At 54.6% G+C, this 16,232-nt stretch overlaps 2 protein-coding genes across 2 annotated transcripts; one reads left to right on the forward strand and one right to left on the reverse strand.

Annotated features, from left to right (window-relative positions):
• Window positions 1-2,491: 2,491 nt before the first annotated feature.
• On the reverse strand, window positions 2,492-7,507 carry LOC110474821 (myosin light chain, embryonic). Its single transcript, XM_021538543.3, has 7 exons — window positions 7,394-7,507; window positions 6,520-6,547; window positions 5,812-5,961; window positions 5,085-5,258; window positions 4,595-4,672; window positions 3,812-3,855; window positions 2,492-2,715 (listed from the first exon to the last, which is right to left on the reverse strand). Exons 1-6 carry the CDS (start codon window positions 7,478-7,480, stop codon window positions 3,827-3,829), a joined length of 546 nt encoding a protein of 181 aa, XP_021394218.1. The 5' UTR covers window positions 7,481-7,507; the 3' UTR covers window positions 2,492-2,715; window positions 3,812-3,826.
• A 2,607-nt stretch (window positions 7,508-10,114) lies between these two features.
• LOC110474790 (parathyroid hormone/parathyroid hormone-related peptide receptor) lies at window positions 10,115-15,916 on the forward strand. Its single transcript, XM_031507059.2, has 13 exons — window positions 10,115-10,423; window positions 11,468-11,573; window positions 11,940-12,050; window positions 12,168-12,292; window positions 12,467-12,561; window positions 12,903-12,973; window positions 13,438-13,566; window positions 13,733-13,793; window positions 14,345-14,411; window positions 14,690-14,788; window positions 15,052-15,189; window positions 15,281-15,322; window positions 15,581-15,916. Exons 1-13 carry the CDS (start codon window positions 10,346-10,348, stop codon window positions 15,914-15,916), a joined length of 1,458 nt encoding a protein of 485 aa, XP_031362919.2. The 5' UTR covers window positions 10,115-10,345.
• The last annotated feature ends 316 nt before the right edge of the window (window positions 15,917-16,232 follow it).

Here is a 16,232-nt window from a genome sequence, read left to right on the forward strand (position 1 = left end):
AAAGATGTACAAGTAAACCCCAATTTATTAAATATACTGACCTATCAATAGCTGCCTGCAGCTAGCAGAGGCCTTCCTTGTCCAAATCCTGCTGTGGGCTTGCCGTAACCCCGATGCACACACACCTAACTCAGACTCTGCTCAGGGCTTTGGTCAGATCCTGATGTGCTGCCGAACACGCGTGGGCAGGGGCTGTATCTTTATTTGAGAACAAAAGCTGTGTGTGGAGCAGGAGGGGTCAGCCTGCCCTCTTCCCCTGCACTTCTGGAAGGTGTACTTACACATTTGGTATTGGCAGCAGATCTGCGGGTGTTTGCGCTCAGGGTGTGAGCAGGCAAAGCTTTCTTCAATCCTTCACCTGAGACAAATAAATTTTAACTGCAGGGTAGTGCTGTCCCCTGGGATGGACACCTGGTTTCCTAATCAGGTCGATCCAAGTCATTTTGCCAGACAAAAGGAGGGTGACAGCAACATGAAGTGTCTCCTCCTCTGAAGGCCTTTGGCCTCACTTGCTGATGGTGATGATGGTGGTGTGTGACGTGGTCTGGGGCTCCAGGAAGGAGCTTTTCAAGGAGCACAGTCCATATTCACCCTCCTCCTGATCTCATGCACTACAGATAACTCCTCCTGGGGATGAAAGCTGGCTCCATCTGTCTCTCCCATTCCCCAGGGCACAGAACTGACATCCAGACCTTCTTTGGTATGAGAAGCTGTCTTATCAAGCCTGAGGAGATACAGGCTCTCCAGAGCGTGGGGGCTCCTTGTACCTCTCCTCAGAGTCCCCTGGAATTCATGTAAAACATCCAAACTGTAAAAGGTCAGCATTTGCTGTTGTCTTTGGAGATTTGGATTTACAGAGACTCCTCAGTCCTACAGTGCAGTTCTGCCTGTGGGGTCACTCGCTGGCACCCACAGATGCTTTTATAAATGTCCATGGGACTAAAGCTGCTTTCTCTGTGGAATCCTCAGCTTTTCCAGAGGAGGGGAGCAGCCTTGCCAGGGGAAGAGGCATGGAGGCACAAGCAGAGGTACAGACGTACACACTGAGCCTGTTCAAGTGCATCATTCCAGCCTGCTTTGCTAAGCCAGCTCTGCTTTATAAAGAGACACAACAGATCCCTAAAGTGTGGCTGGCTCTTCCCTCTTTTCCTGTAGTTCTGTCATTTCCCACTGCTTGCTTCCTGTCTCTTTGCAGGTCTCACTTTGGTTTTAATTCAGTGTTACTGCTTTCACCATGGAAGCTGGGGGCTCAAACACAAGGTTTGCACAGAGGAGTGAGAGTGCAGCCTCTTGGCTTGCAGGGCAGGGGTATCACAGCTGTAGCGGGAATATCACGCCTAGCAGGGATATCAAGGCTAGTAGGATATGGTTGAATATTGTGGCTACAGCAGGGATATCATTGCTATAGCAGGGATATCGCAGCTCCAGGGCCCCCAGTCCCTGCTGTGGATTTCCACCTCTCCTCTGCTCAGTTCCTCTCTACCACAGCACGTTCTGCTGCAGGAGTCAGTGCCACAGCAGTGACAGGGACAGACGTGACCCTGGAGCGTGCAGCAAGCAGGCTTCCTTCTGGCCCCATCACCACGGTCCTCTAGGAGGTTAAAGCACAGAGTGCATTAAAAACATGAGGTGCCCAGATCCTGCCCAATGGAAGCTGTAGGAATAGCACAAAGAGCTGCTCAAATCTAATCTTGCATCTATAAACAGCTTGTGTTGCTTTTTATGAGCAGTAGAATCAAACAGTGGGAATTGAAAGCAGCTGTTACTCAGCCACTGCACAGGAACGAGCAAAGTCAACATGTCAGAGCAAAATGCCTTCGATTTCTAGTCAAAGACAGAGTGAGGACATTGGAATAAGGAACAAATCAAAGGAAAGTGTTTGCTGCTCCCAGGTGTTCTGCTGATGGGAAGGCTGAGTTATGTGTCATGAATTATTCACTGCTTGTGGTGATGCTCTGAAGATTGCTTTGCAGGTAGGAAGAGGGAGAGAGCCACCAGCTTGTATCACACAGCCCCCTGAGAGCTCCTGGCTGGAACCATCTGCCTGGAGAAGAACTGTCCAGGGAGCCCATCCCAGGCAGGACATTACCCACAGCCCATGGGCCCTCACCCCATGCCATGAGGGTGGACCTGGCCCAGTTTGGCTGGGCCTGGATCTCTTCTTTCCCCATTTTTCTTCTCCCTTGCTGATTCAGCAGGAGTCAACTTGCTGAAAACCTTCAAAACTAGACTTTTGGATGTCTCATTGATACAGAACAAAGAATGTTTTTCATGCTTTTCTGATGTTTTGGGGGTTTTAAGGGTCTTTCCTGACTGGGACAAGCAGTGCATTGATGATCCTCACTTACAAGTCTGAACTCTTCCTTTTCATTCCCTGCCTTTTCCCCCTCTCCGTGGAAATACCCTGTTACCTCTGAGAGCTGGTGGAGACCAAGGGGTCTCCTCCACCCACCGTATCAACAAGTAGCCCCAAGCCAAGGCAGACAAACCATTTAAGGGAGAAAGGAATAAAATTTAATGAGACAAATGTCACAGAGAAAACCTGAAAAGAGTAACTTGAGGTTTAAAACCTAGTTGCAGATGCACTGAGTACCAGGCTCAGGTACACACACGTGGTGTGTGTTTTGCTTTAGGCAAAACATCCCAGGGAAAGGACATGCATGGAGGAGTCTTGCTCTTCATGGTGCTCAGGTGGGTCCAAGCATTTCTGAGAGCCTGGGAGATAAGTGGGGAGGTCTGAATGCAAAGAATCTTTGGGATGAGAGCATTCAGAATACTCTTTCTCAGATGAACCCAAAATGTCAAAAGCTGTAATTCAACACCATTTAAAAGAGCTTTATATGCAAATAGTTATATGAAGAATTAAATCTTCTGTCAGACTTTGCCACCCAACCATCTATGTTGCTGAGCTGATGAACAGGAACCAGAAAGAAATGGATTAAAAAGGAGATAAAAAGGATGCTGAGCATTCAAAGTTCAGACTTCCGTCTGTCTGCATTTTAACCTTCTGATGCTGAAAGAGATTTTGTGAGGGAAGAGATTTTTAAATGTTTAATTTCTGTATTTAGCACTATCTGGAGGTCATTTTTACTTCCCCCCCTGCCCCACCCCCCCAGCCTCATGCCTTTTACATAGCTGAGGGATAGGAGAAATGTTTAGAAAAGTAAATAGATAATGAAATAATAAGAAATTGGCGGGGAAGCTGGGGCCAGGCAGCAATTTGGATTTTCTTTTCAATTTAATACATTTTAGAGGGATAATTCAACCTCAAAGAAACTTAACCTGATCCCCTTGGCAATGTTTCTCTGTTTTCCTCAGGCAGATCTTTAGGAATGTGAAAAAGTTTAAGAAAATCTGTGGTACATTTTCCTTATTCTTTGTAACATTAATGGGAATGTTGATATTTCTCATTTCGGAAATTTCCTCTCTAAGTACTAAATATTTTCTTAGCATTCACTGATGCATGTTTAAAAATATTGATTTTCAGTGGCTGCTCTTGACCCCCTCAGCTACGGGCAGGTTCAAAAACCTGGCACCATAAACCACCTCTTTCTTTCCAAGCAGAGACTCTGTCCAATTACCCAGACCACAAAGGACCATCATAGTTGTGATGCTGTCCTGATACATTTTAATTGGCAGGAGTTACAAATTAAATTCTTTATCATCAACATAACTTTTGTGCCTTCAGAGCTGGGATTATTCCTGTGGCATTAGTCCACTGCAGGTTTGGGGTTTGACTTCCCTGCCCCTGGCTGTTACTTGCAGGATTTCCAATTTTGGAGTGAGCAGCAGGAGACACCACTGAACTCACCTGAAGTTTCTTGTTTCAGCCAGACATGATGTGCTTGACAAAAGCTGAGGAGAAATGAGAGCGTGAGGGGTCAGGACATGCTGGGAGCTGGGAGGAGCAGGTGGAGAGGCAGCAGGGGGGACCCCCAGCCTGGACGCTCCAGGGATGAAGGGGATGCTGTGCCAGGACTAATATTCCCCTTTCTGTTCCCACTTTTTGCATGCCATCCCCAACCTGGTCAGAGTGATGCCAACCCTTGGAGATGAGCCAGTACCATTACCCCAATTTTTCTGAGGCCAAGGGAAATGTGTCCCCACTTTTCCTCACTGCTCTCCAATTTTAGGGGTTCCTAAATTTAACCACCTCCTATTCCAGATTTTCACCCTCTTGGAGCAGCGAGTGATCCAGGTCTCCAAATGTTCCCAATTAGCCTCTGCTGGGAAAGATGCTGGCTTTGTTTATTTTCAATAGATTGCAACAAAACAGTGCCAAAACTGTGGATAAAACAGCCCTGAACTCCTTGGAAACATGCTGTCTTCAGCTGCTTTTCCTGGAAATCACTGGCACAACCACCTTGTTCTCACCCCTTGTTACATGTCTCAGTGCTTTTTTGGAAAGGCTTTGGAGGGTGGTCCACACCTCCCTCCCAGTGATCGCCAGTGTTATAGAATCATGGAATCATTAAGGTTAGAAAAGACCATTAAGAACATCAAGTCCAAACAGCCCTTGCAGAGGATGCATTTTGCATCCTGAGACAAGACAGCCACATCTGAGATGGCCGCGATGGGAATCTCCTGCTCTTACCTTCATAGTTGATACAGCCATTGGCATCCTCCTGCCCTGCCATGAGCTGCTCCACCTCGCTTTCTGTCATCTTCTCTCCTGGAGGAGGAGGATGGAGAGGTGAGGGGAAGGGTTTTCAGCCTGCCAGGACCTTCCTGTCCTTCTTCCAGATAACCAGAGACACCAGAGGGAGGAGAAGGGGATTAGGGAAGAGCTGTGTGCCACTACTGATGAATGCTGTTGGGAGATGGAGGAGAGAGGACTACACTGCAACTGTTGTCTGATAACTGAGGATGTCCTGGAGTCTCCTTCTTGCCTGAGTCATGCATGAAGCTGTGGCACAAGGTGGAAATGGCCACACATGCAGGACTATTGACTCCTGAAAGAGCCTGTAAAGAGCAGAGTGGAAAGGGCCCCTGCGATACGTGGGACCAGCCAGCTACCTGAGCCACTTGCCCAGAAAGAGCTCGGCCCATGCCTTGCTCCCCCAGCAGCCCCGGGCCAGCCGTACCCAGCGTGACCAGCACATGGCGCAGCTCGGCTCCCATGACCATCCCGTTGCCCTCCTTGTCGAAGACACGCAGCCCTTCCACAAAGTCCTCGAAGGTGCCCTGCTCCTTGTTGCGAGTGAAGTGCTGCAGGATGGGGAGGAAGGTCTCAAAGTCCAGCATCTTTGTGTTCATTTCTGGAAGAGGAGGAGATGGGGTCAGACATTAACCTTCACAGGGCTAAATTCAGCCTCTGAGGGTCTCCTGATTAACTCTCTTGGTCTCTTTTCCATCAGAGTGCAAAGGAGAAGCCCCGTGAGCAGACAAAACTATTGTATTAGACTTGAGACTGGAAGAGCCATGTGAGGAATGAAGTATTTAGCATCAGGGGACTGCACAGAGACCCCTGATATTGGCCCAAAACTAAAGCATGAGGTGGGTCGTCTATCACCACGGTAATGTGGTCGCACTGGGACTGGCCTGGTTGTACCAGTTTGCACCAGTTCAGAATAAAGCCTGCTAAGCATCACTTGCCACCATTCCTATGTGAGGGCTGCTTATCCTGCATGTCATCATCCATGGTATGGGGAAGGAGAATGAAGGAATTACACAGGAATGAAGCCTGTCTGCATGATTTCCTTCCCAGTTCCTTCACCTTGCAGGGTTCTTCCTACAGGGAACGTAACCCTCTACTTGCTGACAGGGAGCACAGGAATTGCTTGTCCCACCCTGTCCCCGGCTTGCTGTCACCTTCTGCTTTGGGCTTGCCCAGCACCTTGAGGACCTCTGCGTTGGTGGGGTTGTGGCCGAGCGCCCGGAGGACGTCCCCACACTGTCCGTAGCTGATCTGCATCGTCCCTGCAGGCGTCCGGTCGAAGAGCCCGAAGGCTTCTCTGAACTCTGCAGGGAGGAAGAGCTCGGAGCGGCCCCATCCCCACCCCAGGGAAGCAGCAGTTGTGCCTGGCAGGCAGGGAAGGGACAAGGGACACACGCACGTCCTGCCCTCTGAATGCATGGCAGCCCGGAGTGAGCTTGCGCAATGTGGCCTGAGGTTTGCCAGACTCCTCAGACAAGCTGCTTGGCTGCTCGGGCAGGTTTTGTCACCTCTGCAGAGCTGGCTGGGTGACCTGCTGAATCCCTGCACTCTCAGCAGCTGGCTTTGCTGCAGGACATCTGTACTTATCCCCTTTTCCACTCAGATCTCCACTCTCTGGGGCTGTCCCTATGTTGCCAGAGGCTGTTCCTCCCACCAGAAGCCCTGACTTTGACCCAGGCTGCATCTCACACCATGAATGAAAAATACCTTTTACTTGCCAGCTCTGGATCCTGTTGGCCTTTCACCCAAGAGGGGATTTAATGTGTGGGGCCTTGGCTCTTATGTCTGTGGTGAAAAACTACCTGGAAAAAGGATTCCCCATTTCTAAAGACATCTCTGAGAGAAGCTAACTCTGCACTTACCTTCAATCTGCTCTGCTGTGAATTCAATCTGTAAAGAGAAGGAAGCAGAGCTGGGCATGAGGTATGGATTGCTGCTGAAGAGAGCAAAGGAACTCTCCTCTCTGGACCTCTCCCTCCCCAAGCTCGGGGCAGGGGGCCGTATCCATGTCCTGTATCTATGCCAGGTCTGGCTGTGCTGAGTCCCCGACTGCTTCTGCCCTCACTGTGGAGCTGACATTCCTGGGGAGAGCACAGCTGGCAGCAGCAGGGTGGGCAGGCAGGAGGGATGCTCAGAACCACAGTCAAGACTATTTTGGGTCGAAAGGATGTTATTTTAGGGCCCGATCCCAAGTTCAAGTGATTAAACAGTCTCTATGCTGAGCCTGCTCTTCATAACTCTCCTGCCATAGCTATGGCTTAAAAATGTAAGTATACTGAGGAATCATGGAAAATGTGAGCTCCTGTTGTGGAGCTGTTGGATAAAGGATGCTCTTATGTGGAGGAGGCAACACAGGCAACAAAATACTTCAGGATGGAGACAGTGGGTGGCAGAGAAGCTTTTTATTGCTCCTGAGGCAATAAAAGCTGACCCTCCTGACCCTGACACGGGGTCTCAGCAGGAGCTGGGGGTTCGACTCTGCAGCCGCAGCTCGGGGAGCGGCGTCCTCGTTCACTCCAGTGAGTGCTGGGCAGGGTGGGCTGGGCAGCACGGACACATCTCCCCAGCGAGGACAGCACCACTCCCAGCCTGCTGCATCCACACAATTGGATAATTTTCCCCTCCCAAGGCTGGCTGCCAGCCTGGCTAATGTAATTTGCAGAGCGCTTTGCGACGCCTGTGCCTGGCAGATGACAGGCACGGAGAAGCACCGTGACGTCTTCATTCCTCACTCACCTTCACGCTCTTGGGATCGAAGGCAGGCTCCGAGCCTGGAGCTGCTTTGGCTGCTTCCTTCCTCGGCTCGGGTTTCTTGAGCGGCATCGCGCTGGGCTTTGCGGAGGTGCGGGATGAGTCCTGCCGCCCAGCGAGGGAAGCGAGCGAGGGATGAAAGGCAAAGGCTGCTCCTTCCCTTATATACGGAGCCCAGTGCTCACCCTGCAGGGGCAGGCCAGCTGCTGGAGCAACTGCTACTTACTATAAAAGGAAGAAAACTCAAACGAGAGGGGCCCCAATTTGACAATTGCCCATTGTCATCGGCTCCTGGCTCTGCGGAGCCACCAGCCGCCCCCCCCAGCTGTACAAGGGGGGACATGTCCCCCTCCAGCACCTGCACCGGGTGGGCTGCATGGGGGCTGCTTGATAAATGATCGCTGAGACCTAAACACAAATGGCCACGGGGGCCAGGCAAGAAAATAGCAACAGGATGGCTGATAAACCTGCCGTGATACCCACGGTGAAATGCGCCTGCTTGCAGGCAGGCTGCGAGGGCCAGCACTGCAGAGCCCTTTTAAGACCAGGATTTACCAAATGCTGCTTCAAAGGAGCTCACAACTGCCTGAACGCTCCCTTGGCCTCGTGCTCAGGGTCTGCTTTGTCCCAGTCTCTCCCCAGGGCTGAGCTTGTGCCCTGGAAAAGGCCAGTGTAGGTGCTCACCTCCCTCAGGGTGGCTAATGAGGAAATGGAAATGATGGCCAAAGACACAACTGAATTCATCATTGCAAATCTTTCCCAGCTTTGCACCACCCATCCCAAGCACCTCCAAAACCTGCAGGGCAGATGGAGTCTCCGTTTGGCTCCTCTTCAGGTGCTAGGCAGGCTCTGGTGGGAGATGCTCCTGCTTTCACCCTCCTCTCCCAGCTGAAGACTCACAAAGGCACAGAACTCATTGAAGTTCAGCATCCCAGAAAATGGGGCTTGAGGGTTTTACTGAGATATTCTGAATCATCAACTCTAACAAGATGTGTGGGGCACCAGGGTGAAGGAGTTACGGGGGTCATTCCGGAGAAGGGAGCAGCCACAAACTCCTGGGAATTCTCTGTGTGCCATCATCTCCTCATTGCTAGCAGGGACTGGGTGGGTGTCATCTGCAATCATTGCTTTCCAGAGCTCTCTAGAACAAAACGAGTCATTTAGCAAAAAACTCAACATGTTTTGCTAAGTGTGAACTCAGAGCCTGGGTCAGGTGTCGCCTGGGAAATCAAGGGAATCAAATTGCCCCTGAGCTGCCTCCCAGTCAGCATCCATCGACTGTAAAATAACCTCACCTTAACTCCATCTTCACTCCCCAGCAGCTTCTGGGTCAGAAATTAGACCCAGCAGAGCCTTCAGAAAACATTCATGTGCAGTCTGACTGTTTATCCCTTGCTCGCCCTCCGTGCCTGTGCAGCTCCCCAGGAGCCGCTGGCAGAGCTGGTGTCACACCCACGCCATGGCTCGGGCAGTGGAGACAGGCAGCTGCAGACTATGTCCCCAGTCCCTCCTTGATTTGCAGCTGATGGCCTTCATGGGGCTTGTTTTGCTGTCTGATTCCATCAGCAGGAGCAGCAGCCCCTCCTGAGCCCTGTCCCTGGGGCTTGTGGTGTTCCCTGGGCCTCCCTCACCCGGAGCTCAGCAGGACTCTGACCCTTGTCCTGCAGTATCGGGGGCTATGGCTGGGACCAGAGTGAGCTGCCTGGCCAGGAAAACCCCAAGGAAGGCTCCGGGGGCTCTGCTGCTCTGTGCAGGATTGGGGCACTCACAGAGGCAGCGAGAGCTGTGTCTGGACATGGATTATATGCGCCAGGGGAGGGGCCCAGGCTGGGAGCTGCTGTTCCAGGGATTTGGCACTGGGCTGTTGAATTCCAGCCTCATCCCACTAACGACAACCTGCCTGGGGAAAGAGGGCTCCCCTCTTTGTGCCCCATTTCCCCAGGGGGACGCTCGGGCTGCTGGGGGTCACAAGGTGTTGGAACTGGCTGGGTGGTGGGAGCAAGCACAACCCTGAAAGGCAGGAGACAGCCCTGGGGCCATGCCAGGGGGATGCAGGTGACACGGGATGGTGACAGCTGCAGTGAGACCAGCTCTAACCTGACCCAGAGACGGTGTAGGACCCCATCCAGGTGGCTGCTCCCTCCAAACCCCTGCCCCAGGATGGAGCCTCCAGCCCCCCTCCTGAGCAGATTGAATGCAGACGTGTCCTGAAGTCACTGTGGGTGCCTGAGAGAGCAGGACAGATCCCAGCGTATCTCCCCAAAACAATCCCATCCCCGGAGAAGGAAAAGGGTTAAACTGGAGTCTGCCTGAAAGACATCCCATCGCTGGAGCATCAGCTCGAGGTGCTGCTCACGTGCTTGCACCCTCTGCCTCCCTGCCTCCAGCCACCTCGCTGGATTTTCCCCACCTTCCTCCAGCTACTTGGGACCAGTCTGGGGCTAGAAGGGACTTAGGAGCGTGGGGGCAGTGGGGGAATCCTGTGACAGTTGAAAAATGAGCCACCAGGCAGTGAGAGAAGTTTCTGAAAAGAGAAGAGGAATCTGCCTTGAATGAAGAGGATTTTAGCACCTTGGGCTAAGCCAATAAACCTCTGCCATCTCCATCCGAACGAGAATTGTTTGCACACGCTCCCGGAGCTGCTTAAAGCGGGCAAGACACAAAGAGAGAATAGGATCAAACATGGTGGGGGGAGAAACCCCCCTGCCTGGAGAGCCTGTGAGCAGATCCCTCTAGGGATCCCACAGGGACAGGGACCTCACCCAGCCCTGATCCCCAGGGACGGGCTGTGCCCCCACTGCCACCTCACCTCAGTGGGGCTGGCAGCCAGCAAGGTGCTCCCAGAAGATGCTCTGTCCTGCTGAACACGCCAGCCCTCTCCACCACTGGCAGCGATTCTGGTCCCTGAAGTCCCCATCCGAGTGACACGGTGGCACCATGAAGGCATCTGGCCCTGTGGGAGGTATCATGGTGACTCTCCTCTGCTGCTGCCTCCTGAGCTCGGTGTGGGCTCTGGTAAGTCTGCGTGGCCCCGCGGCTCCTCCCGTCCCTCTCCTGCCTTTAAATGTTGCCGCTGGCCTGGGCAGGGCTGGCTGTGCTCCCGACTCACATCCCGCTCTGCAGAGCTGCTGGGCAGGAGGGGAGAGCACCTCCACTCCCGCTAAAAGCTTTCCAGCAGCTGTGGGGGCACTGCAGCGTGATGGCTTTTCCATTTCTTGGACACATCCAGGGCAGGGGTCAGTGCCTCGGAGGCGCCGGGGGGAGCAGAGCGCGGATTACGGGCAGTGAGGGAAGGGCTGGAGGGCAGAGCTGGGCACTGAGACCCCCGCAGCCAGGCCCCTGTCCTGCTGATGCACCCCCAGGATCCCACTCCTGCCCACATCCCTGACCAGCCCCCCATTCATCCACCCAGATGCTGCTTTGGGGAAGAGCATGGATGGGAGTGCTGGATCTCCTCTCTGGGGCCAGGTTGGGCTGTGCTCACTGCAGGCAGTCTGGGGAAAGTGACCCTTCTGCATCCCAGCTCCTGTTCATGTCCAAAGCTGTGTCCCCATCCTGGCTCTAAACTCCTTCAAGCATCTTAGCCCAAAGCACCCCTAAGGACCTTTGCACACGTGGTGTGCTGGGGAGGCTGAAGGTGCCGTGGGCTGCACTGTCTGCTCCGGGCACTGGGCTGTGCCTGCTTTGCTGAGCCCTGGTCGGGCATTTTACCCAGGAGGTGCCACACCTGGCCTGGAGAGCTCAGCATGGGCAACAGGGACACCCAGCACTGCTGGTGGTGGGTGACAGGAAGCTGGGCAGGAGCCCAACAGGCCACTGATTTCTGCACAAAACCATGAGCAGAAATTACCATAGAGAGGGTGGGAAGGGGCTTGGGATCAGCATCAGACTTGGAAGAGGGAAAAATGAGAGCAGGAATGCAGGAAGAGCTTTTTTCTTCCCTGTGTTGTTGAATCTACCCAAAGGCACCCAAACCTGACTCTCCTGGAGAGGGTTGGGAGAGCATAGCCTTGCCATGACTTGAGCTTAGGGGGTGTCACTTGGGTTTTGTCTGGGCAGGTGGATCCCGATGATGTTCTCACGAAAGAAGAGCAGATCTATCTCCTGGTGGAGGCCAAGGAAAAGTGTCAGAGGGACATAAAGGCCCAGCTGGAGAAGATCAAAGGTATTGTCCCTCCCCTGTGAGCCAGCTGTGGTGGCGCTGGGGAATGCTGTCCTCTCTGTTGGGGCAGGATGGGGCTGAGGACACCCAGCTCCCGGGGTTTGTGGAGCTCATGGCACCATCTGGCTCCAGCATTTTCCAGACAGCTCCATGTGCACCACAAACGAGAGCTGTGAAGGGGCTTTGCCCCATCTGGAAGAGGTGGGATGTATCCCCTTCCCGGGCCCCCTTCAGCTTCTCCCTCCCTGCAGCCCAGGGGGATCTGAGGCAGTGTTTTCCTCTTCCTGGTCCAGCACACACCTGGGGAAGCCAGAGGTTATGCTGAGGCCCTGACTGGAGATGTGAGATGTGTCTTTGCTCTTTGGCCAGACCCCAGCTGCCCTCCAGAGTGGGATGGGATCATCTGCTGGCCAAGGGGCTCCCCCAGCCAGGAAGTGTCAGTGCCCTGCCCCGACTACATCTACGACTTCAACCACAAAGGCAAGCCTTGTACCTGGGCAGAGAGCGACCTCACCCTGGTGACAATCCACGGAGCAGGGACAAGTCTGGGCTTCCCACGGGTCCTGCTGCTGCCACAGTGCTCGTTGCTGTTCCCAGGTCACGCCTACAGGTACTGCAGTGCCTATGGGACCTGGGCCATGGCTCTCAGCATCAACAAGACCTGGGCCAACTACACGGAGTGTGCCCTGCTCTTCTCCTCCGAGAGCCGGAGCCACCAGAAGGTGACCTTGTCTGTCAGAGGCGCTGGGCAAGGGGCGTGGAGGGGGGCCAGGGGAGGATGAAGCAAAGGCCAGGGGAAGTGCTGGGGGCAGGGGCTCTTCCCTCTCTGCTCCTCAAACCAGTCCTGCTCCCCCTGTGCTCCGGCAGGGAGGTGGACCTCAGTCCTTCTCTTCCAGGAGGTGTTTGACCGCCTGCACCTCATGTACACCGTGGGCTACTCCATCTCCCTGGCCTCCCTTATTGTTGCTGTCTGCATCCTCTCCTACTTCAAGTAAGGAGAGGCCAAAGCCCCTCCCATGTGGAGAACAGGAACTCATCCCATTGTCCACACACGAGCCTGGGGAGGGGGCAGCCCCCAAAGGAATGGGAACAACCCCAGACCCAGCACAAACATCAGCCAATTTCCCAAAGCCCTGAACACCCGCAGTGTGACCAGCTCCTGATCTGCTCCACCCTGCTCTTGGACAGTGCGGGCACCCCACCTGCTCCCAGATCTGGTTTCTGTGCCCAGACATCCCACAGCCCACTCTGAGAGCCCCCATTCCCTGAGCCCAAGTGTGGTGAGTTGGTTGGGCAGCTGGGGTTTGTTCCTGTCACATCCCTTCTCCACAGGCGCCTGCACTGCACACGGAATTACATCCACGTGCACCTCTTCACCTCCTTCATCTGCCGGGCCCTCAGCATCTTCCTCAAGGACATGGTGCTCTACTCGGCCACGGCGCCCAGCGACGCCGACAGGATGCGGGAGGATGATTTCAGGGGTCCCTTGCCAGGACAACGGGGCCACCTGGTAAGTGGTGGATGGGGGAAAGGGGGATTTAGGAGTCCTGATGCAAGGGGATGTGCTTGGGATCCTCCCTAGGGCTGTGCTGCTCAGGGAGAGGGGACGAAGGTCCACCTTTGGCTCTGCCCAGCTCCTCCCTGTCCTGGTGCCACACTAGAGACCAGAGCCACCGAGTACCTTGGCCTGTGTACAGGGAATACCTGCCCTATGGGAAGGAAGATGCAGGTCCCTGCAAGGAGAACATGGGGCACAGCTGAGTTTTGGTGACCAGAAAGCAAAAGCCACCAGGTTTTGCTTTTGGGGACCAGCCTGACACAGGAATCTCCATGTGCCCACAGGTTGGCTGCAAGGTGGTGGTGACTCTCTTCCTCTATTTTCTGGCCACCAACCACTACTGGATCTTGGTGGAAGGTCTCTACCTGCACAGCCTGATCTTCATGGCCTTCCTCTCCAACAAGAACTACCTGTGGGTCCTCATCATCATCGGCTGGGGTGAGCACAGACCCCAGCCCCCCGTGGTCCCGCAGAGCAGCCGGGAGCTGTGGCCATGGCTGAGCAGCACCGAGTGCCCAGGGAAGGGCAGTGGGATGCAGGAACTGGTTTGGTCTGCAAAGGTGATGCTTCAACCCTGCTCCTCACTCTGTCCCTGCCCTTTTAGGTCTCCCTGCTGTGTTTGTGTCTATCTGGGCCAGCGTCAGGGCCTCGCTGGCAGACACACAGTATGTACACCCACCTTCGCCAGGGCCTTTGGGAGAGGAAGAGTGGCTGCGAATGCCAGCAAAGTATCTGTGGGCACCAGAGCTATTTGGAAATGAAAATTGTCCAAAAAGAACAACAGGAGGGAACACACATTCAAGGCTTGTTCATAGAATTGTCAGTAATGCAGAGCGATAGTGAATTTGTTCTGCGTTTGGGAGGACGGTGGATGCAGGTTTGCAGCATAAATTGATCAATAAACAACACAGAGATGGACGCTAAAGGGCACATTCTGGAGTGAGGCATTTTAAAAGGAGAAAGGCCATCATATGAACAACAGGAGTTTGGGATGAGGTGGCCAAGGAGCCCTCAGGAACATTAATGATCATTTAAACCTGCTCTGCCCCACCATGATGGCTACAAATGCTTGTAGCTACAGCTCCAGATTTACACAAAGCCCACCAAGGGGGTGGAGAGTGGGAGCTGGGGGTGCTGGGGTGGTTGGGGGTACAGGGAGCCATCCTTCCCACTGGTGTCAGGTTTCTCCAAGGAGTTTCTTTACTGGTCTTCTCAGGTGCTGGGACCTCAGTGCAGGGAACATGAAATGGATTTATCAGGTCCCCATCCTGGCTGCAGTAGTGGTAAGAATCCTGTGGATGAACCTCCCAATTCCTTTTAGGGAAAGAGGATTGCTAGAGACCAGAGCTGTTTGCCTGAGGTCACTGGAGTTTTGTCCTGGCCCCTCCGGCACCCAGGGAGAGCCCAGAGGGATCCAGGGGCTCTGGTCCCTCCTGCTCTGACCACAGCATCACTGCCATGTCCCTGCACCTCACCCAGAGCTGCCTGTGTCCCCAAGGGCTCCTCAGGCAGAGCCCAGCTCACAGTGGGCACCATCACCACCCTGGGTGTCTGTTGGCAGGTGAACTTCTTCCTCTTCCTCAACATCATCCGGGTGTTGGCCTCCAAGCTCTGGGAGACCACCACGGGCAAGCTGGATCCCCGGCAGCAGTACAGGCAAGTGCTGGCAGCACCAAAGCCCCGTGTCCTGCCCGTCCACCAGGACAGCTCCCTGAGATTGTGGACGAGGAGCAGAGGTGTGGGAAGGGCTGGAGGAGTGAGGAAGGGTAGCAGGACAGTGGCAGCCAGCTCCTCTGGCAGCTCGGCTGGCCTGAGGCCTGGCTCTGGAGTTCTGAGCTCTTCCTGCTCCCACCCCAGGCAGACCCTGCAGGGCCGGGTGTGCCCCGCAGGCCCTGGGAACAGCTCAGGTCTCCTTTCAGGAAGCTGCTCAAGTCCACGCTGGTGCTGATGCCGCTTTTCGGAGTCCACTACGTGGTGTTCATGGCCATGCCCTACACCGAGGTCTCCGGGCTCCTGTGGCAGATCCAGATGCACTATGAGATGCTTTTTAACTCCTCCCAGGTGGGTTGGCACGGGACTGCTCCCAGCATTGAGGGATGTTCATCCAGGGAGGCTCAGGGACCTAACTCCATGTCTTTTGGTCTCTTGGCAGGGTTTCTTTGTGGCTTTTATTTACTGCTTTTGCAATGGGGAGGTAAGTGGGGAGAGTGAGGAGCTCAGCTCCCTGTTCCAGCCCCTTTGGAGCCAGGGAAGGCAAACTTGCAGTCCCAGGCTGTGATAGCCAGAGTGAAACGCTCAGATCCATCCTTCTCAATAGGACTTGGAGGGAAAGAATAGGAAAAAGGGAAAGGGAGGTAAGGGAAAAGGGAAAGGGAGGCAAAAGGGAAGGGAGGAGGGCAAGGCAAGGCTGTTTTTCTGTCTCTGGGCACAGCAGCCCCCTCTGCTCTCTCAGGTGCAGGCCGAGATCAAGAAGGCTCACGTCCGCAGGCTCCTGGCGCTGCGCCTGGGCCAGCGGGCGCGCCCCGGGAGCTGCTGCTGCGCCGGGCAGGGCGCCCGGGCCCCCCAGAGCCGCAGCACCAGCCTGGCAGGGCGCGGAGCGGGGGGCGCCCGGGGGCTGCTGCTCCCGGCCCGGCCCCACCTGCCCGGGTACATCCCCGGCTCGGACCAGCTCCTGCCCTGCCCCGCGCAGGAACTGAGCCAGAAAGCCTGGGGAGAAAACACGGTGGATTTGACAGAGCTGACTCCATGTCAGGCCAAGCCCAACAAGGAGCTGGAGACGATGCTGTGAGGCGGAGGGTGGATTTCCCACCTGGGCATGCAGATGTGCCTGAAGAGATGCTGATCCTCACATGTCGGGCTCTGCTTACACTTGCATGGAGAGCCAGGGCTGGGACAGCACTGGAACAACGCCGCTCCACGTCCTCTCGCTCCTGCTCCACCCCGGCCCAAAACCAAGCCATAAAACCTCATTCTCCTCCAGGGCAAGTGACTGATGTGATCTCTGTGCTTGCAAAGCTGTGCCTCTTCACCAGGAAACGCCACCGTGCTTGCTCCTACCCCACAAGGGGGAGGTGACCTCTCCAGGGCGGGTGAAGCCCATCCGT

The sequence above is a fragment of the Lonchura striata genome, chromosome 25 (assembly GCF_046129695.1).
Source record: "Lonchura striata isolate bLonStr1 chromosome 25, bLonStr1.mat, whole genome shotgun sequence".
NCBI lineage: Eukaryota > Metazoa > Chordata > Aves > Passeriformes > Estrildidae > Lonchura > Lonchura striata.

What these genes read in the sequence shown, in the direction of transcription:
- LOC110474790 (XM_031507059.2), top strand. Translation starts at nt 10,346, where the DNA reads ATGAAGGCATCTGGCCCTGTGGGAGGTATCATGGTGACTCTCCTCTGC. An exon ending in AGAGCCGGAGCCACCAGAAG is followed by an intron (nt 12,293 to 12,466) that starts GTGACCTTGTCT and finishes CTTCTCTTCCAG; the next exon opens with GAGGTGTTTGACCGCCTGCA. An exon ending in TGCATCCTCTCCTACTTCAA is followed by an intron (nt 12,562 to 12,902) that starts GTAAGGAGAGGC and finishes CCTTCTCCACAG; the next exon opens with GCGCCTGCACTGCACACGGA.
- LOC110474821 (XM_021538543.3), bottom strand. Translation starts at nt 7,480, where the DNA reads ATGCCGCTCAAGAAACCCGAGCCGAGGAAGGAAGCAGCCAAAGCAGCT. An exon ending in GGGCAAGCCCAAAGCAGAAG is followed by an intron (nt 5,259 to 5,811) that starts GTGACAGCAAGC and finishes CTCCTCTTCCAG; the next exon opens with AAATGAACACAAAGATGCTG. An exon ending in CCATGTGCTGGTCACGCTGG is followed by an intron (nt 4,673 to 5,084) that starts GTACGGCTGGCC and finishes CTCCTCCTCCAG; the next exon opens with GAGAGAAGATGACAGAAAGC.